Source organism: Amblyomma americanum, chromosome 4, assembly GCF_052857255.1.
Source record: "Amblyomma americanum isolate KBUSLIRL-KWMA chromosome 4, ASM5285725v1, whole genome shotgun sequence".
NCBI lineage: Eukaryota > Metazoa > Arthropoda > Arachnida > Ixodida > Ixodidae > Amblyomma > Amblyomma americanum.
In genome coordinates this window covers 7,179,589-7,201,777 of record NC_135500.1, presented here as the reverse complement: position 1 = coordinate 7,201,777, position 22,189 = coordinate 7,179,589, and the positions used below count along the sequence as shown (strand labels likewise).

The 22,189-nt window shown below is 47.1% G+C and overlaps 1 protein-coding gene and 1 pseudogene across 9 annotated transcripts in view; one reads left to right on the top strand and one right to left on the bottom strand.

Annotated features, from left to right (window-relative positions):
• LOC144127783 (proton-coupled zinc antiporter SLC30A1-like) overlaps positions 1-22,189 on the top strand; it is a 188,738-nt gene that overhangs the window by 125,511 nt on the left and 41,038 nt on the right. The window contains exon 8 of one of the 8 annotated variants that reach the window (XM_077660690.1): positions 20,216-20,284. The exons of the other annotated variants lie outside the window; for them this stretch is intronic. Coding sequence (XP_077516816.1) covers positions 20,216-20,269 — 54 coding nt within the window. The 3' untranslated portion in view covers positions 20,270-20,284. Of the gene's footprint in view, positions 1-20,215; positions 20,285-22,189 lie in introns of those variants that run through there. 8 annotated transcript variants of the gene reach the window in all.
• Positions 4,260-8,375, bottom strand: LOC144127621 (uncharacterized; annotated as a pseudogene). Its single transcript, XR_013313556.1, has 4 exons — positions 8,371-8,375; positions 7,502-7,696; positions 7,175-7,414; positions 4,260-6,998 (listed from the first exon to the last, which is right to left on the bottom strand). The product of XR_013313556.1 is annotated as an uncharacterized LOC144127621 (transcript).

Sequence of the window (22,189 nt, the reverse complement as noted above, 5' to 3'; positions counted from 1 at the left end):
AAAGTTGTTTGTAGTAGGCTCTGCCGCATCTTTCCTACATTTTGTTGTGCGAAGAAGGTCCCTGTCGCAGCATTTGTCATGCGACAGGTGTCTGTCGCAGGAACTGTCGTGCGACAGAGGGAGTCGTGCCGCGCGATAGAGATTGCGTGCCACAGCAAAGTTGCCTGTCGTGGGTTCAGTCGTGCGACAGACTTCTAGCGCACCTCTTTTCACGCGACAAAAGTACCTGTCGTGTGGCCTGTTGCGCGACACGACAGCTTGTCGTGGGATATGCCGCGCGACAGATGCCTGTCGTGGATTCTGCCGCGCGATACAGTACTGTGCGTTTTTATCGTGAAGACTTTCAAAAGTTTCCCCATCTCAACCGCTGGCTCATTTGCAATGAAACTGCACACAGAGCTTGCGTATTGTGGTAACTTTTGTATCGTAGCAAGTTTGACAACGGTACTTACTTAGTTGAGCCGTGCATGATGCGAAAACGTAATCGTCTACATGGAGATCGGCGAACCAGAACCTGCAGACGACGTTTTTTCGCTGAATGGCGGCAGTGGCGCCATCTGTTTTCGGCAGTCGAAATAGTCACGACAAGGCCGCCGAGGCGAGCGAGAATTGGCTTAGAGGAGAGGCACTGCTCGAGCACCCACTTAGTTGCCTTCTGTACCCACATGACACTGTGACGAAAGTAGTGCATGCTCAAGAGTATGGACCTCCTTCACCCCGCGACGTCACCAAGATGCGGTGGCGCTGATGTTAGCAGCGACTTTCGCATGGTAGGCAAAACAGGTTCCGATTTTACAGGCATATTTTTAGCGCAAAGGACGGGACGAGATACAGACAAGACGAGACAAGAGCGCCCGTGCTCGTCTTGTCTGTATCTCGTCCCGTCCTTTGCGCTAAAAATATGCCTGTAAAATCCGAACACCAACTAGCCCAACAACTCACCCTGTTGAAAACAGGTTCCGCTTGCCCGTGCCTGCCGCAGCTGCCGCAGTTACCGGCGGCTGCTTCAAGCCTGTGCACTGCAGAAGCAGCATATATTGACCAGCTGCGTCACTGCTCGAGCACCCACTTAGTTGCCTTCTGTACCCAAATGACACTGTGACGAAAGTAGTGCGTGCTCAAGAGTATGGACCTCCTTCACCCCGCGACGTCACGAAGATGCGGTGGCGCTGATGTTAGCAGCGACTTTCGCATGGTAGGCAAAACAGGTTCCGCTTGCCCGTGCCTACCGCAGCTGCCGCAGTTACCGGCGGCTGCTTCAAGCCTGTGCACTGCAGAAGCAGCATATATTGACCAGCTGCGTCACTGCTGGATCCACGTAGTAGCATAAAAAATATTAAATTAGCCTCGATAGGTTTCTCGCGCATAAATGCCGCATTCGGAAACTGGCTAACAGGCATTGGGCCACGGTAGTAAAACGCGAAGTCTGGGAGTCGATAGGCACTGCCACTCAATGCACTTAATAGCATGCAAGTTACTGCGTTCATTCACCTGAACGTGAGGATAGTAGGCTGATAATTGCTCAAGGAAAAAAAAAGACATATGTAGCTGCACACGTACTTATCACCTTGAGCCGGAGTGCACGGGGCGCCGACAGGTTCACTCGCCCCCAAGGAATGCGTTTTTTTGTTAATATCACACCATGTTTTAATGGCGCGTTTTGTGACATTTAATATTTACCTGAAACTGTTTCTTGATATGACGACGTAATTATTTCATTCGAGTAGAAAGAAGTCTGGTAAGCTGTGTCAATCTTGCGCGGTCGCGTTGGTGTGCTTAGAATAGCGTGCTAAACGCCATATGCTTTTTCATTGCATCATGCATGTGTCATGTTTCATGAGGTAGTACATGATCGCGAAGCTTGTTTGAAAAGAAGCAGCCGCAGGCGTGCTACTAACAGACACGTGGCGAGATTGAGAGGGGACGCGGCATGAAAAGTGTTTTCGTTATTCATGCATGCGATATGTAACTAAACTTGGTGCAAATGTGAAATTCCTACGCTAGTTTCAGTCATTCCTTTTATTTATAGCTATACCTGGCGCAGTTCTGGGTAATTATAATTAACACCGTCGTCAAGTCCCCCCAAGCTAGGTCTCAAATAATTGAGTAGATAGTGCGCAGTTTTTTTTATGCCAGCATGTGCATAAAGCCCTGTTCTGTATGATGACGCGATTAGTTGTTTTTCTATATGATCACTACTTATGCATGCATAGTTACATGAAAACGTTTCTTACAAAAAATAACTAACACAATACTGCACGTGTAGGGAAAAAAACCGAGAGATTTATTACGCTCCTCAACATCTCAGGAATAGTTTGCGACAAATGGAATCATTTGATTTTCATGCGAATTACGAAGGTGAGTGATCCAGTCGCAGAAAATGTGAGAGGTCACAAAACGAACCTTAAAGTTTATTCCCTCGTTTATGGCATCTTTGCTTTCGCTTTGGTCAAAGAAATGCGGCACTGAAATCAAAGAAATTACCTCACAATTTTTGACGACCACACTTCTAAAAAGCGTAATTTATAAATTTGTACTCAATATTTTGCTATAATTTTTCGTCACGAAACTAGACTTCAGGGCTAGGAAAGGAAATAATTCTAGAAATCAAAAATTTTCACCAAATCGACCAGCTTAACAAGAGGACAAGTCGGCCTGGCTGGTGCGTGGTCATGCGGCTAAAAACAGCGCTAAGCGAGACAGGAGATCGGGGACACGACGCTGTCCCCACTTTTCGCGCAGCGCGACACGTACGTATGTCAGCAGACGATGAGCGCATGTCTGCTCCGGCAAAACAACGCCAGCACTTCCACTTACTACTGTTCCGAAGTAAAATCATTCCGGCTAGTGCAGAGTGTCAAAACTTGTTTTATTCAATGCCTAGCGCATAAATAAACGGCAGGAACGCTTTCTACATGTTTACTACTAACCATATATACAATACACAGTGGCAAACTATTTCTCTTTATAGGCCGCACGTGGACAACGCGAGCTCGTGTACTTCGACAAATTACTAAGTTGGAAGCATCGACCATTTCTGTGATTCGCAGAAACTGGAAACGCGCCTACAAGCCTTGAAAACCCGCGCACAACACCTATCCGCGACGCCACTCTCCGACCTTCTGCCTACCACGAGCTCGCTAGTGACTGCAGCGCCACCTCGTTTGTTTACAAACACGCAGTTTTTATACATGGCTTGCACGTGACGTCACATCCGCCTGCTCGTTGACCCTGCGACCATGCTTGTGACCCAGTCGCTCAGTCTTCGTTCAGTGCTGTGCTGCCGCGGATGCTTTCAAATTCGCGGCACCGGCACCGTTCACAGCTCTTCTTCATCCGATTTGTGCCTGCTATGGCGCCGCATGAACCTTTAAACGCGGGTTATTACTCTGAACTCATCGGCAGTATTCGCCTTCGTTACGAAGACAAGTTGAAACTGTGCGATGATATCGATCCATACACGCTGCGGCCCGCAGTGGACACAAGTGCCGATGTGAGTGGCTTCCCCGAGATTTCGCACGGCGACATCGTCACGTATCTTGTGTTTTCCGCGAACTTTGTGACTTTGTAAAACATGAAAGCGTACAAAGCTTTGGAGTCCCACAATTATTTTACAAGCGGCTGGGTGAAGCTCCTTTCTGCCAAGGAATTCCAGGACGGCAAAGTTGTCCTGCTCGGCGAGGTAAGCATTACGAATCCATTTGATGATTGCAAACCTTGTTAATCTGTATGAGCAAAGCTGTGACGAATGGTCCGTACGCCGTTTGCGCTAAGCGCTCTGTGCGGCGCATCTGAAGCGCGACATTCGGTTATGTATGTACGCGAGCACGTGAAGTGCCCGCAAAGCGTGAAAGGAGGCGGAAAAACCTTATCGGTTCCAAAAAACAAACAGAAAAACGGAACTTGAGGTCAAATCTAGGTGATCAGAATACTTTGCTTCGTGATGACCTCGGTGGCTCGCTCGAGGACCCGGCGTTGAACAGCCAAGTCCGAGCTGGGCAGCGCAGTCTCCCACAGATTAAAAGAACCGAGTTGCAGCTCCCATTATGTGCCTTTGTTTTTATTTTGCACAGTCTGAATGGCATTGCAAATGAGCAGGTTCAGACAGACAAGTTCGTGCACCGCAACTCTGAAAAAAAAAACGGCTCAAATGTTTTGTTCTAAGACGACATCCCTAGGCAAAGGGCAACTGAACCGCAGCAATTTTGAAACGATAGGTCAGTAAAGCCGACGTTTTTTCTCGTTGTCTTCGCAGGTGAACCACTCACAGAGGCTGGGGCACAAACCTCTCCAAGTGTGGATTTTGTGCAAGAAGGATGGCGCTGTGATCACTGCGCACTGCACATGTATGGCTGGAGCAGGGGAAGCATGCTCCCATGTTGGAGCCTGTTTGTTTGCAGTTGAGACCGGCATCAAAATTATGAAGTCAAGAAGTTGCACCCAGAAGGATAATATGTGGCTGCCCGCTTATGTCGAAAAAGTACAATATAAGCGACTCAAGGACATAAACTTCACATCATCTAAAGGGAAAAAGCGGCAGCTTGATAGCAATTCCTTTGAGGCAGGTCCAGTCAAGGAGCGGGCTCATGTCCCGCCACTTTCAGAGCAGGAGCGTACCAAGCTTTACGGCTCAATTCAGGATGCCGGCATTGTTCCTTCAATTTTTTCAGTCCTCCCCGGATATGATGGACACTTTCAAAATCCATGCATGATGCCCGTTTGAGAAACCTCTACTCCGAAGAAATGTTGGCGCATGATTTGGATGTTTTGATTAAGAAAGCCAATGATGTCATGCCATCAATAATTATAAGTGAAGAGACCGTAAAGGCCGTTGAAGCTTTGACAAGGCAACAGAGCAGCTCGTCTAATGGGTTTTTGTACCGAGCGGGCAGGGTGACTGCTTCTGTAATGAAAAGGGTGTGCCACACAAGCATTGATAACCCTAGCATATCACTGCTAAAACTGATATGCTATCCTGAAAAGCCGTCGCTGAAGACGCCTGCCATCACATGGGGAGTGAAATATGAGCCCCGTGCCTTCAGGGCATACCAAACCAGTGAAGCCGAGAAGCACGACATGTTCAAGTGCTCCAAGTCGGGGCTGCACCTAAGTACAAGATATCCGTTATTTGGAGCAACACCAGACGGTCTTGTTTGTTGCGCATGCTGTGGGAAGGGTGTTGTTGAACTTAAGTGCCCATTTTCGCTCAGGGAAGTGAAGGACGTTACAGAGATGGCTACTGCAGGTTCCTGCCTGGAAACTGTCAATGGTGTAGTCCAGCTACGGCGACAACACGGATATTTCTACCAAGTGCAGACACAAATGGCTGTATGTGATGTTCAGTGGTGCGACTTCGTGGTGTGGACACCTAATTTGTTGCACGTGGAGAGAATACAGAAAGACAGGCACTTTTGTGAGGAAATTCTGGCTGCTGGAAGAAAATTCTTCATTCATGCAATCCTGCCCGAGCTTTTCAGCACCTACTTCACCAGGCAGCATGCTGGTCCAGTGGTAAACTCTCCCAGTGATGTCTACTGTTTTTGCCGTGGACCAGAAACTGGAAAGATGGTTGCTTGCGACAACGCATCCTGCCACTACAAATGGTTCCACTTTTCATGCGTGGCACTCAAGCGAGCACCAAAAACTACACTGTGGTTTTGTCCAGAGTGCAAAGGACCCAAAGGCTAAGCAACCTGTAACACAACTTGGACAGCTGCCTCATGTTTCAACCTTGGAAGTGCGTCTTGAGGCTGGAACACACGTGGCCCATATGGGACACGCTGAAATCTGGCGTTGAGAAATAATGACAATGCCGTCAGCAGATTCTGAGTCTGCTTTATTCAGACATGCAGGAGCAGGACTCACAATCACTTATCCACTGAGGCCGAAGCCTGCTGTCCAGTGCTTTATTCAGACATGCTGAAGCAGGATTCACAATCACTCATCCACTGAGGCTGAAGCCTGCTGTCCAGTGGCGTCCTTTGGTGCAGCAACAATTGATGCACACAAGTTAGATAGCACACAACACACAGTTACAATTTTGTCGAGTGGTGCGACTTCATCTCCTGGCCGGCACACAACGTAATCAATTGGCACGACAGACTTCAGAAAAATAAACTTATTCCTAATGAGTCCAATTACTCTTTCCACGTGTATTCGCACGTTTGCGAGCTTTCTTGTGCTCTGCACATCTTGTGCTGAAAGTTGTTTCTTTCCCCTGGTAAACGCTGGCACGTGAAGCTTTGCACAGTAGAAACCAACGCTTTCGCTGATGTTAAAACCCCTTTCTGCGAGTACAACGTCTCCAGGCACCAAGTTGTCCAAAAACCCACAGTGTTCGGTGATATGTTTGTCACTTGCCCTGCCTCCCCAACCTTCGGATATATATGTAACAACACCTTGTGGAGCAATCCCAATGAGGAACTTGGCTGTATTGCTACCTTTATACTGGGACCATGTTTCACATCTTGGAAGATACGATGATGGCCTTTCTATCTTGATTTCGAAGCAATCGATGATGACTGCTACATTCACACCAAACGAGTCGTAGAATGCCTGTGGCATTGTCTTTTGCAAAGCATCTCGTGTGGGCCAGATTATTTCATCTTTAAGTCTGCAATACGCCACGTGCAGCCACTTGTCGAAAATGCGCGATACTGTAGCCTCTGAAATATTGAACCGAAATGCAAGGTCAGCGTTTTGCAGATTTACTTTTAGCTTCATCATGAACAGAACGAATTCTTGAAATTTTGTGAGCTTATTGTTGACATTGTGTGAAATGAAGCTTGCTAGTGCTTCGAACACAGCAAATAAAACAGCAAAGTTTGGCATCCCAGTGTACAGTCGCACCTTTGCTTCACAACTTTTCAGTGAGTCTTCAGTCACCTCGAGCTGCTCTTTCTCTTTCTGCAATGTGTACAGATGTTCATTCAGCACTACAGAATGCTGCTCCAGTGCCTGTATGTCTTGCATGGTCATGTCGGTTTGAACAGCGATTCCTGTATAAAAAAAAAGTTTATAAGCTCGTAAACTAGAGTGGCAGCCAGCGAAACTGCATGCTGGCTAGGCATCACAAGCACTAGGTAAGCGGACCGACGCACCAAAGGCCTTGGAATGCATCGTAAGCAAAAACAAATGACCATGCATTACTATGAAAAAAAAAATGCCTACTGACCTGTCTCATTTTCATCGGCGCTGACTTCCTCGGCTTGCGGTGGCTGTGGGGAATCGGGACAGGCACGCGGCGACGCCTCCGATGCCACTGCTGTCGCTTCAACATCGGCCCGTCGCTTGTGAGCGAGTCTTTTTGCTCTGCGATCGTGCCGCGCGGAATCAGCATGCCTGGTTCCGTGGCCGAGACTGAGAGACGGGGCCCAGTCTGGATTTGTCTCGTCGAACAGGTTGGACGGTTCTCCTGCGGACGCAAAGCTGTTTTCAAAGCGTTCCACGTAGTCGTGTTGGCTTTTTTTCTATAAAACGGAGATACATACAGTGGGCTCACCTTTTATGAAATGCACACCGCAGACGCGCACATTGGGGCTTTCGTGGTTGAAATTAGCGCGTTTTATACGTGCTAACCACAAGCTGCGGCGCTTCGCACTCAAGAGTCTTGGTTCGCTCGCAGTGGTTTTCGATCACTTTCGGCAGAGAAAAAAACCTCGCGCTAGTTGGCCTTTTCTTTCTCCCCGTAACGTCGCTGCGATTGGAGCAGCCCACAACGGCGCAGTTGACCATGCTGAGACTGCAACGCTTACGCACACGCGGAAAACAACACGAGCTGGCACTACCGCGACCACTCCAGTGCGCACGGAGCGGCGGTGGGTCATGAATATGGCGGCCGCGTATCCCAGCATTCCTGTTGATGACGTCGGTGCAACCCATGTATAATGCGGCTTTGAAAGCCCAGAAAGCTGTAATGCACAAGCGACGAAGCCAGTGGTGCCTGCGTATCCGCACGTGCTTGCGGTGGCGGCATGATAGCCAGCCACGACAGCGCCTGCACTCCAATCGGCGCGCGCAAGTCTAATGGCGCTACTGAAAGTCTCCGGCTTCTGTGACGTGTTCAAGCCATGTATCATAATGTACCGCTACTACTACATGCGCAGAAAAGGCCAAGGACACATATACGCGCGTCGCGGAAAAGAATGTCGTTAATCGTCAATCAGGGAAAATTACTCGCCATAACCATCCGGCTATCACAAAAGCAGCATGTATGTATACATGCACGCAGTTCTCTGTATAAATGTTCAAAGCAACCCCGATATCATTTTTCCACGTTTCAGTTTTAAGAGCGTCAGCTCTTACTACTTGCGTTTGTCAAGGACATGTCTGTCTGCAGGGAGATCAAATTGGCCAAGACAGTTACCGCACTACATGACATAGCAACAGCGGGCGCGTAGAGCCTCAGTTGTCAGATACCTTCGTCCGTTTTACATATGCCAGTATAGCGGCTATCGAAGTGGAACCCCGGGGACCCCCATTTGCATCAAATTTGGGGGCCGCCCGTTTGACGCAGAATGATCGAAGTGGTGTCATTCGACTTGTCATATTCCTGAGGATAAAATAAATATTGAGATGAAGCCCAAAATGTATGGTATTCGCACCGCGACGATCTTTTCGCCCCCAAACCGTGCATTCCGGGGACTTCCAGACAGCTATATGGCCTAATCGTTTGTCGCAGAGGGTTCCGGATGCGGTCAAACGATTCGTCTTGTTGTAATGCACACGTTTATACAATTCATTAACTGATATATAAGGAGGAAACGTACCGGATATAGCGAAGGTGGCTGTAAATCGCAATAGTAGTGCAAAATCTTTGAAGCAGATGGTGCTGTTTATATATTAGAAGGCATATATTTTTTTTTGGGGGGGGGGGGGACCCAGAGCTCTGAAGGAACCAGTGTAGAGAAGGAAGAATTAAGATCAAAATGACAATGGAACCATAGGGGAAGAAGGTGAAATCCAGGGTTCGACGGAAACCCGTCTGGTCGGGTATGTTCATGGCGGAAAATCTTCAAGCGCCGACCAATCGTTAAAAAGATGACGTTTCGGCCCCGGCTTACGGGGGCCTTGAACAAGGCCCCCTTGAACAAGGCCCCCGTAAGCCGGGGCCGAAACGTCATCTTTTTAACGATTGGTCGGCGCTTGAAGATTTTCCGCCATAGGGGAAGAAAGAGACGCAAGCGCCAGGGCCAAGTTAATTCAGATATAGGTTTCATTAACATGCAAGGTGGCAGGAATAGACTGAAATGGGAGGAAATAGAAGAACAGTTAAGACAGGAGGAATTAATGGTATATGGTTTAGTGGAAACACATCTTGAGACATGGAGCAACCACCTTGTAACCCAGACTACGCATGGGAATATTGCAATAGAACAGAGGGCAGCAGAAAGGGAGGTGGAATTGGGGCATTCATTCATAAAAGTATGAATTTTCAAAGGGTTACACTGGGATGCAGGGAACATTTATGGCTAAAAGGAACAGTGGCAGGCAAGCAAACACTCCTTGGCTTTGTATACCTGTGGAAAGGGGTTAATGCCAAAGAGGAAAACAGGAAAATGTTAGAATGTATTGCAAGCGACATTGATGAGCTAGGAGGACAGGGTGAGATAATTATATTAGGCGACATGAATGCACACATAGAAGACCTGGATGAGTACACGGATTCGACAGGAAGCATGCTGCAGGACATGTGTGACAGGCATGATTTAGTTATATGCAACAGCACCGAGAAGTGTGATGGGCTCATAACATGGGAGGCGGGGAGTCTGCACTCGACGATAGATTATGCACCAATGTCACAGAGGATGTATAATAGATTAGGGGTAATGAACATAGATGAAGATGGTTCCAGAAGTCTAGGTAGTGACCACAAGCGTATCCAGTTGAGCTTCAGAAGAAAAAGCAATGTAGGACTGAAGCAAGATGAACAATCAGGGGGAAATTTTTACTCAGAAAAGCAATTGGAAGCAGCAGCCAAACAAATCGAGAAAGTATTTTTTGAGGATAATGAAACAGAATGGACTTATACCAAATTAACTCGATTACTGGAGCTACAGCTAGCTAAGGTGCGAGTAAAGCTAAAAGGGAAAAGATGCAAACTCAAGTGTTGGTGGGATGAGGAGGTCAAGAGGGCAATAGAAAAGCGCAAGGAAGCGTCCAGGGAACACAGATATTCCAAGAAGAGGGGGGAACCAAAACCCGAAGTAGACAGAAAATGGGATACCTTCATAAAGTGTAGAAGGGACGCATCTTATTTGATTATTGAGAAAATTGGAAGAAAGGGTGCCCAATGGATGTCAAAAGTAAATAAAAAGGATAGAAAAGCAGCCCAAAAATTCTGGAAGCATCTAAATGCAATGAGTAATAAAACTAGGCTAGAACAAAGGTTAATTGTTACAGGTGAGGGTATTCGACTAGAAGGGGATGAAGCAATAAAACACATAGGAACAAGGATGACGGAAACATTTTCAGCAAAGCACGTGGTACATAATTTATCGAAGGAGGATAGACCGGTTACAGCAATAGCTTCACTTGAGCAAGGAGAGTGGGAAAGGGCAGAGAAGAAGGTTCCTAGTGGCACATCAACAGGACCAGATGGTATCCCGATTATGTTGATAAAGAAGTTAGGAGCAAAATCCAAGCAAACATTAATACAGGTCGTGAACAAAATGATAGTGGATGAGAAAGTCCCCGATGAATGGCGATTAAGTAGAATGAATATGATATATAAGGGAAAGGGGGACAAAGCAGACGTAAGTAACTATCGCCCCATAACAGTGACATCTGTGGTTTACAGGGTGGTGATGCAAATTATGAAGGATAGACTGCAGGCTTGGGTGGAGAACGAGGGGGTGTTAGGGGAACTACAGAATGGGTTCCGGAAACAAAGGAGGTTGGAGGACAATCTATTTTCATTGACACAGTGTACAGAAATTGCGGAAAAGGAACATAGGCCCTTATGGCTTGCATTTCTGGATATTAGGGGAGCCTATGACAACGTTCCTCAGGAGCATTTGCGGGACTTACTGGGCACATTGGATGTGGAAAATGGAGTAATTAATCTTTTAAAAGATATATATATATATATATATATATATATATAGAGAGAGAGAGAGAGAGAGGTAACAGAATGCTCATAAAATGGGAAAAAAATGTGTCAGGGCCTGTAGCGGGGGCTTAGACAAGGATGTCCTCTGTCCCATTTGTTGTTCATGTTTTACCTGCAAGGGTTGGAGACCAAGCTAGAGGAGAGCGGACTAGGCTTCAACCTATCTTTTTTCAAGCAAGGGGAATTGATTAAACACACATTACCGGGACTAATATACGCGGACGATATAGTGATAATGGCTGACAACAAGGAAGACCTGCAGAAGTTGTTAGACATATGCAGTACAGAGGGAGATAGATTAGGCTTCAAGTATAGTAAGGAAAAATCTGCAGTCATGATATTTAATGAAAGGGCGGCGAGCATAGAATACAGGAGTTCGTGCTAAAAGTAGTGAATGAGTACAAGTATCTTGGGGTGTGGATAAATAACAGTGTTGAGTATCTGACAGAGCATGAAAAATATGTAATGAATAAAGCTAGTAGGAATGCAGCTGTCATGAAAAATAGGGCACTGTGGAATTACAATAGGTATGAGGTGGTAAGAGGGATCTGGAAAGGGGTGATGGTCCCTAGCCTGACCTTCGGTAATGCGGTCCTGTGTATGAGGCCAGATGTTCAAGCAAGGCTGGAAATTAGGCAACGGGGAGTAGGGAGGTTAGCTTTGGGAGCACATAGCAATACACCAAATCAGGGGGTACAGAGTAATATGGGATGGGCGTCTTTCGAGAGCAGAGAGGCTAGCAGTAAGATAGCATTTGAGGAGCGATTGAGAAAGATGGAGGAAAAGCGGTGGGCTAGGAAAGTTTTCAGATACCTGTATATAAAGAATGTTGACACGAAATGGAGAAAGCAAACTAGAAAATTGACAAGCAAATATCTGGACAGCAGTAAGGGGGCAAATCAGCAATTATCGGTTAAGAAAAAGGTTAAAGAAACAGAGAGAGCTTTGTGGAAAACAGGGATGCTGACGAAATCGGCACTGGAAACATACCGGACCTTTAAACAGGAAATTGTCAAAGAAAATATCTATGATAATTGTAGGGGAAGTTCTTTGTTGTTTGAGGCCAGGACTGGAGTTTTGCGGACTAAGACATATAGAGTCAGGTACCAGGAGATAGACGCTTTGTGCATTGCGTGCGGAGAGGAGGAGGAAACGGCTGAACACTTGATACTTTTTTGTAAAGGGCTTCACCCTACAGTGGAAGGCAGCGGGGCTGACTTACCCAAGGCATTGGGGTTTAGGGATTGTGAAGGGAAAGTGGATTTTAAGAGGTTAGAAGTAACCAAGCGAAGGTTATCTGATTGGTGGCTAAAAGCAAGACAGGAGTAAAATTTCACAAGACATGGGTAGGTGGCTTGAGCCACCGCCCGATCTAAAGGGTTCAGCCGTATCCATCCATCCACCCAGAAATGTTTCCGAAACGAACGCCCTCAGATGTTTGTATTTTGTCTTCTCCACGTTTGCTGAGCACCCCAATATAAACACTTGAAGCTGTCGTGTATATCTAACGCACTTAAGTCCAGCACTTAGTGTTGGCGGACAATTTTTTTAGCAGCAGTGACGTGCTGCTTATTATAAAATAGCAAAAAGAAATACTTTACGACGTCGTTCATTGCCTTCACTGAAAATTTCATGACGGTGACACGAAAATGTCGCTAAATATAGAGAACAGCGTATGCAGCCGAAGGTGCAATGCGGCGGCCGGCGAGTTTGAACCGATTTGATTCTCGGTCGAAATGAGAATACAGTCAATTCGGACTGACGTCAATCGCGCGCTTTCAAGAGTTTCGCCTGCTTTGGCACAGTCTAGCTCCTGCGCTCCCGCGCTCGGTCCTCTAAAGTGCTCTGCTCCCCGTGTGACTGTGTGCTACGACAATCTAAGCATACAGGAGGATGTCTGGCGGTTTTGATGTGCACCACGGCCATACAGTTAAGCGCCTTGATAACGTACGGGCGCCCTTCCCGGGGCCGGCATGGCAGCCTGGATGCCGGCCGGAAGCGTCAGAAAAATGCGACAGTAATGTTTGTTCAAGTTCATACTAAGCCGTCGGATGGAGTATCGTTGGCCAGTGTCGAGTCATTGGTAGAAGAGATAACAGGAATACAAACAAATGTCTTCCCATAGTGCCTTTAATTGCTGCTGCTCAATTGCGGCTCTCCTGGCCTTAGCTGGCTCCGCTCGATCCCGAAGGTGTCGCGTAAACCAAGCATATCTTTGTTTTACTATCCCAGGTGAAAATTTCGTGCTGGGAATCTGCTGGTTTGTACTGGTCCCAGCAGCAACTTTGCTGGTTTCGGTCTGGGCCTGCTGGTTCCAGCAGCCCACTTGCTGGTTTTGGTCTGAACCTGCTGGTCCCAGCAACACCACTTGCTGGTATTGTGTTGGGAACTGGTCCCAGCAGCAACCTTGCTGGTTTTGATGTCAGAGCCTGCTGGTCCCAGCAGCACCACTTGCTGGTTTTGTGTTGGCGAATTGTTCCCAGCAGCAACCTTGCTGGTTTTGTACTCGATCAACTGGTCCCAGCAGTAAACCTGCACGAGTGGCAGATCGGGCTAGTTGGTATTTTTCTATAATGCGATACAGCGCGAATAAAGACGGGGACGAAGCGAGACAAGACACCACAGCGCTGACTTCAACTGAATTTTTATTGCGGAAAGGGGATATTTATACAGGAAATGGAAGGGAACGCATGATGCCGCTACTGCTGGAATTGATACGCGGGATAAGATATTTAAAGGCGAAAAGAAGAGGCTGCAACAGCGCACAAGGGTGACTGCTAATAACAAACAACAACGCAGTGCAAGTCAATGATGAACGATAAGACAAGGCACCGGCATTTTGCAAAAAACGCAAAAACAAGAGCCAAAGGGCCTTAAACCGCAGTACAAGGCGAGGAATGAAACTAGGGAGCAAAAATCAGGGCACTAACAATTTGCTAGGGGAAAAGAAAGCCAAAAAAAGGGTGATAAAAGATCTAAAACCGTGCGAGAGAGACTTTAAAATTCCAGGACCAAAAGGGGCAAATAAGAGGCTGCTCATGACATGGCGGCAAACACACCTGAAAACTACTAAGAGCCAAAAGGTTCTAAAATCGCTGAAAATCAAAACCGAATGAAGAAATCACCTAGATGACATCTGGCTCAAATAATCTACTTCTCGTTTCGTCAGGGCGATCGAGGGAGAGCTGACACAGTCTTCTCCTAGTTTCAAGATGTGCAATGCCTCCATGATTTCGCGAGTGCTTTGATGGGCATTTTTATCTAGAACAGTGCAGTCTTGAAACAACGGCTTGCAAGGGCGAGACGGACACTTCAAGCAATGCACTCCCAGGTTCCTCTTTGCTGTGTTGCTGACGTCATTAGAGTGCTCCATCAGTCGCTCATTAAGGCACCGACCAGTTTGGCCTATGTAAGCCCTGCCACAACTCAAAGGAATTTTATACACGACACCGACTTTGCAGGATACAAACGGTGAACGGTGTTTGACCGAGCAGGCTGGTTTACGCTCTGCAGGGGCGTTTACTCTGTGGCAGAGCTTGGAGAGCTTGTCAGGAGCCGAAAACACCACTCTAACATCAGCCCGCTGGCCTATTCTCTTCAACCGGTGAGACACCGCGTGCAGGTAAGGAATCACAACAACCTTGTTGTGCTTGTCTGGAACCCCAACTTCGCGTATTCCTCCCTTAAGCTTCTTCAGAAGGCCTTCTGCTACCGCGATGAGAAGTGTCTTAGGGTAGCCTGCTCTTTCCAGCCTAGAAGACTGTTTGTTAAAGCGGTCACCCATAGAGTGCAGACAAGATTTCTTTAGAGCATTAGTAAAACACAGGTTCGCGATGCCGCGCTTAACAATCTTAGAGTGGGCAGAACTATAAGGAAGCAGGGACTTGCCCCCTCTCGGCTCATACCGCCAGCATAAGTGTCTTTCTACTAGAGAAAGCCTTAAATCAAGGAAGCGTAGTGACCCACTCTGAGGTGTCTCATGTGTCAACATGAGAGGTGACAGGCACTGCTCAAAGGAGGAGAGAACACGAGAAACAGTACACGGAAAGGAGCAAACATTGTCAGCAAGTAAGACTAAGTAATCGTCTACAAATCTAAAAACTTTTGTGACAACTGAAGGGAGTCGTTCAGCGAGCAGTCGGTCATGATGGGCAAGGTAGATGTCACTGAGGATGGGAGCAATGCATGAGCCAATGCACACACCGTTTTTCTGAATGTAACTGCTCTCGCCCCATTTAACAAAAGTGGAATTAAGATAGACCGTCAACAATTCTAAGAAGCCACCTACCGACATACCGGAGGAATTTTGAAATGCAACCGAGCCGAACGCATCGATGCTACTTTCAACGCAAGACAAAAGCTTGTCATGTGGCAAAGAATAATAAAGATCTTTAATGTCAAGCGATAATGGCATGAGAGCTCTGCAGTTAGATTTCAGGAAGTCAAGAACTTTACTCGAGTCCTTCAGAAGGAAGGGATCGTCAAGTGCCAGAACCTTGAGCCTAGACTGAAGGAATTGCCCCAAAGCTTTCTGCCAAGTGCCATTCTCAGTGACAGTTACCCTCAATGGGCAGTCTGCTTTATGCGTCTTCGCTGTGAAGAATATGTCCAGACTGGCCTTGCCAGCAGCATTTATGCTTGTAACAAGTTTTTCTAGATTTAAGCGGCTGCAGATTTGCTTAGCTTTTGATTTTATCCTTGACAAAGATACCCTTTCACGCCGCTCGAAGACTGATTCCAAAGCATCAACAGTTTTGTGCCAAACATGTCTTTGGGCAGGACCAGGAAACCATCTTCTTTGTCAGCTGCTAATAACGAAAGATCATGGCTTCTTAAGTAAGAGACGACATGATTGAAGGGCCTAGTTTTGTCCTTCAATTTGTGGCGAGACAACACCTCAACTCCTTCAGACAGGCAGCTAGCCGGACAAAGTGGCTCGTGTTCTCAGCCTAGGTCCGAAATTCGCCGTGGAACCCAAGAAGTCGCCACCGGATCTACTGGGCTTGGTCAGGCAAGTGGCTCATTGTGCTCAGGACTCTGATTTCGCTAGCTGCCTGTCTGAAGGAGTTGAGGTGTTGTCTCGCCACAAATTGAAGGACAAAACTAGGCCCTTCAATCATGTCGTCTCTTACTTAAGAAGCCATGATCTTTCGTTATTAGCAGCTGACAAAGAAGATGGTTTCCTGGTCCTGCCCAAAGACATGTTTGGCACAAAAGCTGTTGATGCTTTGGAATCAGTCTTCGAGCGGCGTGAAAGGGTATCTTTGTCAAGGATAAAATCAAAGCTAAGCAAATCTGCAGCCGCTTAAATCTAGAAAAACTTGTTACAAGCATAAATGCTGCTGGCAAGGCCAGTCTGGACATATTCTTCACAGCGAAGACGCATAAAGCAGACTGCCCATTGAGGGTAATTGTCACTGAGAATGGCACTTGGCAGAAAGCTTTGGGGCAATTCCTTCAGTCTAGGCTCAAGGTTCTGGCACTTGACGATCCCTTCCTTCTGAAGGACTCGAGTAAAGTTCTTGACTTCCTGAAATCTAACTGCAGAGCTCTCATGCCATTCTCGGTTGACATTAAAGATCTTTATTATTCTTTGCCACATGACAAGCTTTTGTCTTGCGTTGAAAGTAGCATCGATGCGTTCGGCTCGGTTGCATTTCAAAATTCCTCCGGTATGTCGGTAGGTGGCTTCTTAGAATTGTTGACGGTCTATTTTAATTCCACTTTTGTTAAATGGGGCGAGAGCAGTTACATTCAGAAAAGCGGTGTGTGCATTGGCTCATGCATTGCTCCCATCCTCAGTGACATCTACCTTGCCCATCATGACCGACTGCTCGCTGAACGACTCCCTTCAGTTGTCACAAAAGTTTTTAGATTTGTAGACGATTACTTAGTCTTACTTGCTGACAATGTTTGCTCCTTTCCGTGTACTGTTTCTCGTGTTCTCTCCTCCTTTGAGCAGTGCCTGTCACCTCTCATGTTGACACATGAGACACCTCAGAGTGGGTCACTACGCTTCCTTGATTTAAGGCTTTCTCTAGTAGAAAGACACTTATGCTGGCGGTATGAGCCGAGAGGGGGCAAGTCCCTGCTTCCTTATAGTTCTGCCCACTCTAAGATTGTTAAGCGCGGCATCGCGAACCTGTGTTTTACTAATGCTCTAAAGAAATCTTGTCTGCACTCTATGGGTGACAGCTTTAACAAACAGTCTTCTAGGCTGGAAAGAGCAGGCTACCCTAAGACACTTCTCATCTCGGTAGCAGAAGGCCTCCTGAAGAAGCTTAAGGGAGGAATACGCGAAGTTGGGGTTCCAGACAAGCACAACAAGGTTGTTGTGATTCCTTACCTGCACGCGGTGTCTCACCGGTTGAAGAGAATAGGCCAGCGGGCTGATGTTAAGAGTGGTGTTTTCGGCTCCTGACAAGCTCTCCAAGCTCTGCCACAGAGTAAACGCCCCTGCAGAGCGTAAACCAGCCTGCCCGGTCAAACACCGTTCACCGTTTGTATCCTGCAAAGTCGGTGTCGTGTATAAAATTCCTTTGAGTTGTGGCAGGGCTTACATAGGCCAAACTGGTCGGTGCCTTAATGAGCGACTGATGGAGCACTCTAATGACGTCAGCAACACAGCAAAGAGGAACCTGGGAGTGCATTGCTTGAAGTGTCCGTCTCGCCCTTGCAAGCCGTTGTTTCAAGACTGCACTGTTCTAGATAAAAATGCCCATCAAAGCACTCGCGAAATCATGGAGGCATTGCACATCTTGAAACTAGGAGAAGACTGTGTCAGCTCTCCCTCGATCGCCCTGACGAAACGAGAAGTAGATTATTTGAGCCAGATGTCATCTAGGTGATTTCTTCATTCGGTTTTGATTTTCAGCGATTTTAGAACCTTTTGGCTCTTAGTAGTTTTCAGGTGTGTTTGCCGCCATGTCATGAGCAGCCTCTTATTTGCCCCTTTTGGCCCTGGAATTTTAAACTCTCTCTCGCACGGTTTTAGATCTTTTATCACCCTTTTTTTGGCTTTCTTTTCCCCTAGCAAATTGTTAGTGCCCTGCTTTTTGCTCCCTAGTTTCATTCCTCGCCTTGTACTGCGGTTTAAGACCCTTTGTCTCTTGTATTTGCGTTTTTTGCAAAATGCCGGCGCCTTGTCTTATCGTTCATCATTGACTTGCACTGCGTTGTTGTTTGTTATTAGCAGTCACCCTTGTGCGCTGTTGCAGCCTCTTCTTTTCGCCTTTAAATATCTTATCCCGCGTATCAATTCCAGCAGTAGCGGCATCATGCGTTCCCTTCCATTTCCTGTATAAATATCCCCTTTCCGCAATAAAAATTCAGTTGAAGTCAGCGCTGTGGGGTCTTGTCTCGCTTCGTCCCCGTCTTTATTCGCGCTGTATCGCATTATGGAGCAGTAAACCTGCTGGTTTTGTACTCGATCAACTGAAACATATGGTTGTTTTTAAAATCAAGTAGCCGGTCGTCAGAAGGATTCTACTGGTCTCAGTAGAGAAGAAACCGGCTTTATATTGAGATTAATATTTACTTGCCTCGAGAAAAGCTGATCAGCTGGGAATTCAACCTGGCTTGTATTGGACCAGATGACCTAGCTAGTTGGAAACCAACTAGACATGACTAGTTTCATTCGGAAGGTGTGTATTAACAGCCATTTTGCAACTGCTTCAGCACTTGAAACTAGTGTATTTATTGGGAGACAGGTGCAACTAAATAAAAAACACCACAGTGACAAGCTTCTGCGACAAGCTTCATGCACGGCGAGCAGTAAAAGTGGAACTTCGCCTTGTGAATTCCAACTCCAACGCTTTTCTTAAAACGATGCTTCGTCGATGGGAGATCATGCCTATCAAGAATATACAATATCAGTCATTGAAGCGCTTCGATTGCCTTCCAAGACAATCCATACTCAATGGCAAATGAACAGTCGGTCCAAGTAAGTCCTCAACAGTTAAATCACTGCACTGCGTCTGATCTGACGTCTCAGGGTGCTCGGAAAAGTCAGGCAGTTGCGTGTGATCGCTCGACGATGTAGGAGTTTCCGTAGGACCTGACCTATTATAGCTACTGCCATAATCATCCCCATCATGATGCGTGGCCTGTGGTGATGTCTGCGCTGGTGATGGTGACCGCGTAGGTCCTTGCTCTGGCGAAGCTGAGCGTGTAGATCCTTGCGCTGGCGATGGTGGCAGCCGCGGAGATACTTGCGCTGTTGACGTCGGGGGCGTTTTCCTCGTTGGCGTTCCATAACCCCTCTCGCAATGGCGCCTCTCCTCCTCCTGTACCCTCCTTGCCCTCTTTTTGCCCCTTTCTTTCTATTTTCCTTTTCCTCCGCCTCCTCGCCTAGTTGTTCTCTTTCACAGCCGTTCCGCTCATCGCTCCGTTCCTTTCTTTTCTATAACCTCCCGCCTCGCCATTGAGCTTAGTGCGCGGGGCATCCATTGTGCCGTGCAGTGGCTGGGGCATAGAAAGCGTGGTCCAGCGTCTTGTGCGCGCTTATTTTGGAGCATTTCTGCAGCTGCTGCAGAGAAAGCGATTCGGGGACGTATTTTCGCCTTCGGAACGCGTAATAATCGTGGTGCAGCGTCTTGTGTGCGCTTGTTTTGAAGCGAAAACGCGGCTCTGCGCCCATTGATGCAGCCACAGAGCCCAGTTCTTCAAGTGAGACATGTGAAGAGGAAACAGCAGCCCAAAAGAAGAAGGTGTGCTTGCATTGTGCAGTGTTATATCTTGTTTCATTGTGCAATCTCGTGAAATTTAACCTGCGATGTGTTGTAGTGTATGCTTGTTGCAGCACATCCTCAAAGCCGGGACAGCCGCCAAGTGGTAATTAATACGCCTGCTAAGCTATAAGCTGCCTTATAATTATCAGACACCTTTAAACGTCACAGATTAAATCTGAAACTGTGAATGATAATTCTTTATAGGCCAAGAAGCGAGTTGGCTAAAGTTCTTTAGTTATTATAGCAAGTTGGGAGTTATGTGCACTATTCCCCTGCAATCACCTGCTGGATCCTACTGTGTCACACCCCTCCTTCCTTTCCTATGGTAGCTATCTCTGCAGCACCTTATTAACTGTTGTAAATACTTTTTTTGCAGCCATGGTCAAGCACTGGGGTCTACAAAAGGGCTTGGACGTGGACCCCGTCGTAAAAAACATCAACAGGATCCTCAGTGAGAAGATTCAAGATGTCTTAAAATCCAAGAGGAAGGATATGCAGTGAACTGTCCATTCACATGACAATAAACATGCTAAACTGCACAAGACAAGTAGATGTTCTTGCCCTCTCCTGCTGTTGAGAACATGTAATGCATTAGTATGCGTCAAAGCAGCAAGTGGGAACCTGTGTCCAATGAGCTGTGTTTGCTCGGCAGTCTCGGATGAGCAGAACTGGCGTGTTGGTTTAGCTTAGGTTCCTCAAATTCTGCCTGAAGGAACTAGAACAATAGAAGTGATACAAATACTAGACAGCACTGTATTTGTGGTATTTGCCTCGCTTCTACTGATGTTATTCTTTCACGAATTTCGAGAGGTCAAAGCTCATTTCAGTGCCTGCTGGTCCCAGCAGCTGCTTGGAATCTGCCAAAATCCCAGCAGTGTTGGGACCAGCAGACTCCCAGCAGGAAATTTTCACCTTGGATGAGACGAGGTTCGCAGTAAAACGATGACGAGAGCAGCACCTCAGCGCTAGCCAGTTCCAAAGTGCACTCAGCTGCTGCATCGATGTGAAACCTAGGCTTAGCGACGATCATAGGCAGCCAGGGGGTAGCGCGTAGTTCATTGCCCGGCGCGCCCGCGGGCGGTGTCGTTCCCGAAAGCTCGGCTCGCTCACTGATTGGCTCAACATCTTGCGACTTTCACTCGGAAGGCTGGAAAATCGAGCAGCGAGCGACTGGCCTGCGACTGAGCGATACTTTATGCCCACGTTTGCAGTACTGGTGAACAACTTTTAATGCCCATGCTTGGGTTATCGGCTGCGTTGCGGCGAGTCTTAGTTAAGATCGTCCGCGACGCCATCGTTCGTGACGCACAGGCTGAGAATTTCAATTCCAGTACGTGCCAAAACAGCTCGTACTTATCGTAACGATGCGAACTCGAAAACACGTCTGCTTCGATGCGCTAGTGGGTTCTTGCTTGTGAAACTACACGCGATCAGGATGCGGCGAGTGCTAGCCGCTGTTGCATATTAGCAAAAGTTTGACGCAAGTATCGACGTAGTTTCGTAACGCAGTTGATATCAAAGCATTCCGCTTGTGCTGGTCACAGATTAAGCTGTTTCATGATGTCCGGTGAGCGTGCCAGTGTCGCGAAAATTAATGCATCGCAGCTGCTCTCCATCGTGCCACTCGCGTTCAACATATCCACCATATTCGCCATCTTGAGATACGGCGCATTTCTTCGCTGTTTTTGTCGCAACTTAGTGATTTTATCTGGCATCAAACGAAATTGCATTCCGTCAACAGCGTCGTCTGCTCCATCGTCTGCTAGGGTAGAATGAACTAGAAGATAGAGTATCAAACGCCTATGCCGCCTGTGTATCAAAATTGAGGCAAAAAGAGGGTAATTACCGCTAGGACCGCTGCGAACGTTATCCTTCCCTAGATGCCTTTTTTAAGGGCGGCAGAACCCGCGCACTGCGTGGCGTAGTGGTTAGTGAACCTACTTCACACGCGGAAGGATAACGTTCGCAGTGATCCTAGCGGAAATTACCCTCTTTTTGCCTCACTTTTCGGCTTTCGTTTGACACACTATCTTCTAGTTCACTCTAGCTAGAGCATCCGGGTCACCTCAGGGGATCACAGGATCGCAGCTTCCACAAACGACATGCCAGAAAAAGTAACTGAAAGCGCTTTGATATTCATAAATAATGTAAAAATATTTTTAAAAAGTGCAATGTCTTTGTTTTGAAGATAATTTAAATATTCGTGATTTAAAAACAAAACTTTGTCGGTTGCAATTTTTCAACGACGCGAAAGTGCAGCCGTCGGCGCCATTGCAGCGCAAATGACGCGTCGCGTTTTGTATTTGCCTCTTTGAGGCATTGCTTCAGTGCTTTAGTACTCGCGTGCCGT